At 33.6% G+C, this 6,000-nt stretch overlaps 1 protein-coding gene across 1 annotated transcript in view; it reads right to left on the bottom strand.

Moving 5' to 3' along the window:
• Window positions 1-204: 204 nt before the first annotated feature.
• CLTRN (collectrin, amino acid transport regulator) overlaps window positions 205-6,000 on the bottom strand; it is a 28,110-nt gene continuing 22,314 nt past the window's right edge. The window contains exon 6 of the mRNA XM_049766823.1: window positions 205-361. Coding sequence (XP_049622780.1) covers window positions 205-361 — 157 coding nt within the window. The remainder of the gene's footprint in view (window positions 362-6,000) is intronic.

Raw genomic sequence — 6,000 nt, 5'->3', positions numbered from 1 at the left:
AATATTTTAGAATATTCTTAACCAACAATATATAATTTTTGTGGGTATAACTGATTTGTCCTTTCACTTTTATGCACATTCAAGATTTCTTACAGAAGATTGGTGAAACAAACCTATATAATCTTCCCTATACAATTTGTTATACATAGCAGTTGCATAGGAAAAAAGTGTTGATTTTCTTGCTACAGCAAAATCAGTAGCCTTTTAGAGAGGGGTGAGACGCTCATCCTCTACCATGAAGGCCTCATTAATATTCCCTCCCTTCATGTCGAGGGAGTCGCAGGAGATGCCATTTTCAACTCTGGGTGTGTTTTCACACTTATCTTCAGTGTCATCCTCTTCAGATGCTGCATTATTCTCCCTAAAAGCACATAAAAAGAATGACTGGGACCTAAGAGGATAATGTATAGTCTTCTGTACATATATGAAGAGAGGAAAGGGAAGAGGAACCTTAGAATGATGAAATAATTGATGACACTATATTTTCAAAACTACTTTGAAGAATGTAAAGCACTTATGAGGTGAAAAGATGCTCTCAAGATAGGAAGTCAGATGATAAAGTACATAGATCAGAGGAAGATGTTTAATTTGGAACACTAATAATATATAGCAATATAATATAATTACTAAATTTATATTATTTTATTATATTATATAGTTATTTGTTATAATTTATAGTATTTATATTATAAATATAATTATATAAATATATTATATAATATTTAAATTCTGTGTTCTTTCCCAACCACCCACCCAATCAAAATTTTTTATCTGAATCTCTTAGGAGGAAGCTATGATAAAATCCAAACTCAAAGATATTTTTTGAAATAGCTAACCTTGGCTCAACAAAGTAAGCAATAGTTTTCTTAGAATTGGAGTGACTGGTTAGCTAATTAGGTAGACAAATGGACTGATCAATGAACATATATCAATGGGTGGGTGGTTGGGTGAGAAGTTAATGGGATAAATTTGTAGATGAATGGATAGATTAATAAACTAATGTAGACAAAGTTACTCAATAGCCCAAAATAGGGACTTGAATAGGATCTACTAAAGGAAGGAAGGAAGGAAGGAAGGAAGGAAGGAAGGAAGGAAGGAAGGAAGGAAGGAAGGAAGGAAGGAAGGAAGGAAGGAAGGAAGGAAGGAAGGAAGGAAGGAGAAGGCAATGTTTTGTTTTTTAATTCTAGTATTGTGATTTTCTCAAATGAATGGAGAAAATATTTATTTTAATACCTTAATAATTAAAACTTAGCATAGATTTTACAGAATTTGCTGATCATACATTAATAATTTCAAATAGCTGAAGTTTATAAGGAAATATCAAGCAACATTTCAATAATAGAGATCTCACTGTCATCACCTAAATGTATTTTGCCACTATATATATAAAACATTGTCAAATGGTATATGTATTGCTATAGGTATAATGCTAGATTGAAAGTCAAGTACTGTAGCTCCAGTGACCTAGGAAAAGATGAAATGCTGTGTTTTTCATTCTCAGGGTAAAGAAACTGCACCTAGTCATTCCAAGCCTGAGGGATCAGTAGGAAGCACAGGTTATAGTAAGCATAGAATTTCATGTGATGAGAATGTTCTCCAAACAAGTGAAATCATCCACTAGAGGACAAGAAACACATTGTCTTTTCCTGTAGACAGGAGCCCATCACTTTTTATGCTTCCCAGAAAGAAAAAGTAATTGACATTCTATAGCCATCAATAAAATCACTTTAATTCATAGTATATAACATTCTTTCATTAACTATCTTTCAAAGTGCTTATTATTAGTTGAAAGATGCATAGCACTTGTACAAAAGCAAAAAGGTTTCAAATAAACAGGGAAAATTCAAATTTTACACATCCTTCCTCCTTTCATAATTTGAATAGGTCATGGACGAGAGAAGCAATATTTTAGTAGAAAAACACCCTAGTAGTAAGTGTATATTTACAAATTATCATCCAAAATATATAATACATATTACTTAATAGTTCCTCGTTGGGCTGTGAGTGAATAATAATTATCCATAACAAACTGATTTCAAATAGTTAAGTGTTTATATTATTTATATCAATGGGTGATTGGTTAGATGATAAATTGGGCAAGTGGGGGTTGGCAGCCTCCATCACCCCTTACTTCCAGAAGTCCTGGCAGCTACACCTACATCATAGACTTGCTGCCATGCCAACTCATCATCCCAGCTCCAATGATCCTGCAATTCCTGGAGTATATGGCAGTATCCATGGGTGCATAACAAGTCCAAATTTTTCTATACAAACATCCCAATAAATCTGTGTATGTAAGTATGGAGCCCATATTACAAAAGTCTCTATGGGTAGAACATTCTGAAGTAGATGGCAATGCAATAATAGTTATCTTAAAAATAATGATACCAAGTATTTATTTGTCATTGTCTTTAGTGAAATTTTTATGGGATTAAAAGTAAAACCACAGAGAGCTGGGATACACAGATCACTGCAGTGATTCTTGCCTATACATTTCTATCCCCAGACACAAAGGAAAAATGGTCTATCAGTCATCAGAAAGGGATGGGGAACAGCTAAAAAGAAAAGATTTTTTCAGTCAAAAATATCCCATGGGAAGTCTCTATGGAGATTTATTAAACAAAACTGTGTGAGTGGCAAATTAGGTACATATTGTTCTGTTGTAACCATAGATCCAGTTGTTCAAAGAATTGGGATTGCCAAGTTTCACAAACTGCAGTGTCAGTTACTTGTGGGCTAGTGGACATGATAAAGGGTTCAAAGTTTGTCTAACAGTAAGACAGCCCTTTGTCACATTTCATGTATGTACTGTAATAAAATGATTCACTACATCTTCATTACTTTAAGAACAATAAAACTTAACTAGATTTCTGGATCATTCTGTTTGGTGTACTGCTTAAAACATAAATTTGTTTTTCTGAAAAAGAAAACGGAGTGTTATAAACTTCTGCTTTACCTGCAATGTCAAATGGTTCATGAAGATGATGGGGATAAACGGCTAAAGTATATAAAGTTGCTTTATGGGAGCATAGGACATGAATAGCTCTCTTAAATCCAGAGAGAAGGACAAAAGAGGTGAAAAGGTAGTAGGTGGCAATTGAAGTTCGGTCTGTTAAGAAATGGGATTTGCTAAGATCAAGAAGTGGCCCCTGAAACTAAAAAGATATTTCTACCTCCATTCAAAGATACAGAGCTTAAGACCAAGGGCTGAGAATAGCCAGAAAAACAATGGATAAACAAATAGGATTTTTAAAGTGTCAATTTGGGGACTAAAAATTCTGGGGTCTTCTCAGAATGGGGGTAGTTAGCCTCCATCACCCCTCCTGCCCTCCAGAAGCCCTGACAGCTACATCCACATCCCAGAGTTTTTGCCATGCCTCCTCATCAGCCCAGCTCCACAGATCCTGGAATTCCTAGAGTGTACGGCAGCATAGGTGACTGCATAACAACTCCAAATTTTTTATACAAACATCACAATAAGAATATACCAAATTAAATGTGAAAGTAGCATTGAAGCCACCTCAGCTCAACAAACCAAACTAATAACACAAAATGCCCAAGTAGTAACAACCAGCTTAGTAAACTTTCAGGCAATGACTTAAAGGCATTGTTGTGAGATAGAACAGTTTTTAGAAATTTTCTTTTAGTGAAATGATTGCATTACTATTTAGATATAATAAGCAGAAGTAAATTATTTTGTACCTGCCAATGGGGAAGGATGAGGGTTGAGTGGAAAACTGGGGACAATATTACACTGGTAGCGGGAGTAGTATTGAAACATTGAAGGCCAGAAACAATTGCATTTTGAAAAATGCAAATAAAATAATAATAATAAATAATAATAAATAATAATAAAAAAATAAACCAGAATGTTTAAATAAAGTAATAAAAAAGAACAAATAAGTTACTGGGGAATTGGGACTAATTCTTATAATTATTATGTATAATTCTTGGATAAAATAACTGTGATGGGAGCTATTCCAGTGGACATTATAATAGTGAGACAGGCGGGCTTTTAAAACCAAACCCATCTGGTTTCAATACTAGTACCATTTCTTTCTAACTATGGGTAGGGCAATTTATTTCTTCCATATGATAGCAACAATACAATAAACATATTACAGGAATAAACAAAACTAGGTGCCTTGCATAAATCATTTTATTCCCAAATGTTACTAAGATTTTATTTACCCTGGTTCTCAGGCTCAAATGTGTTGCATGACTTTTCTTTCAAAAAAGTGTAAGAGATGAAAGGAGGCAATCTAGAATATTTTTTCTCCCCAGGCATCACTCGAAATACACATCAAGTATGCACATTTAATAGCAGTAAAGAAAAACAATTATTAGTTACAACAATTCTGATTTGTTTACACTTACATTTTTGAGACTGTATTAAATTAAGATTTTATAAGAGTGTGATGTCACCATATAGTAAATGTTGGTTGAGTGTGTGAAAAGAAAGAGAAGGATTTCTAGAGGTATATATCTGGTTATTTATAGAAATGTAAATACAGCTAGAAATAAACCAAATTGGTTTACTAGTGACTGCTTAACTATGTCTATTGACTAGGATTCTATGTCTTGATATTTGTCATGGTTTTGTACAAACTTTTTTGTAAGGATCATCCACATAATCTGTTTGTCTCTTCCAAGATTTGTATGCTAGTTCTTAATGACAGAAAATGTTGATTATAAAGGAATTAGTTCTGTTTTACCTCCTTAGGCCTTGACTTCAAGAGTGATGACTTCAGAACAACTTTAAGGTGCCACGCTAAGGCCCTAACATTAAAACATACTATCTAAATACCATATTTATAAAGCAATATACTATGCACATCTAAGTCTGAAAACTGTGCTATATCTGTGAATCTCCTTTTATATCACTTTTAAATGACCATGTTATATAGAATTATTCATCTATAGCTACGTTTTGATAGTGATACTAGTAACTTACATTAAGATAGCATTTATAGTGCATATATTTGTATATATATATTACTTGTGAGTATTCCAATAGTTTTGTCTTCTCGTCACTAAAACTATTTCAGAAAATATTGTTATTCTCATTTTCCACATGTATCTTGCTCAAACCACTCATTAGTGAACACCAGAAACTGTAGACAGATCTCCAGACCAAGGGGATTGATTTGTAATTTTTAAACTAAAACACACATAATCAACTTCACATCATTGCCATTGTTACATCAAAGCAACAACATAGTCTTCATTGCCAGCATCCACCATCACCATCACCATCAAGACTACCATCATCATTATCACTATTATCATGATACTGACCAGAGAATTGAATCTTCTGGGCTGGGGACTAGCTAATGTGATATAGACACCACTGTGGAGTATAGGCTGTTCATCTGAGTTGCTATCCATCTACCCAGCTCCTAATTGCTGCCTCAAAGTTTAAAAAAATACTTTCAAAGTTTTTTTCTTCATTTTTCTTTCATTTACACAAATTGTGATTCTCGGCAATATGAGTAAATATGAATAAACAATATTATTGAATTATTTTATAAGGAGGTAGCAGTTGTAATGGTAGGCTTGCAAGAGTTGATTTAAAGGGACTGAAGTGATAATACAGTGGCAGGGGTGATTGCCTGGCACATGGTCATCCTAGGTTCATTTCCTCAGAATCCCACATGGCTCCCCGAATCTTCTGGGAGTCATTCCTGAGCTCAGAGTCAGGAGTAACCTTATCAGGTGTGGCCTCAAAATTCAAAACTAAAAATCAAAAGAGTTGACTTAAAATATTCAGAAATACTCATACTTAATATAAATGCTATAAATAAAATATTAGAACTAACTAGCTAGCTAGTTCACAGTTAGAATAACCAATGGACCTAATAGTATTATTTACCTTTTCAAATAAGTGGTGTTAATAAAATCCCAAGCAAGAAGTTTTTATATAGTATAGTAATGACTTGTATATATTTATTCAGCTAAAAAGTACAGCTGGCATTTGTGTTTACCTGCTTTGAGCTCCAC

Source organism: Suncus etruscus, chromosome X (assembly GCF_024139225.1).
Source record: "Suncus etruscus isolate mSunEtr1 chromosome X, mSunEtr1.pri.cur, whole genome shotgun sequence".
NCBI classification, from domain to species: domain Eukaryota; kingdom Metazoa; phylum Chordata; class Mammalia; order Eulipotyphla; family Soricidae; genus Suncus; species Suncus etruscus.
Note: the sequence above shows the minus strand (reverse complement) of the source record. Positions and strands in the feature narration are given on the sequence as shown.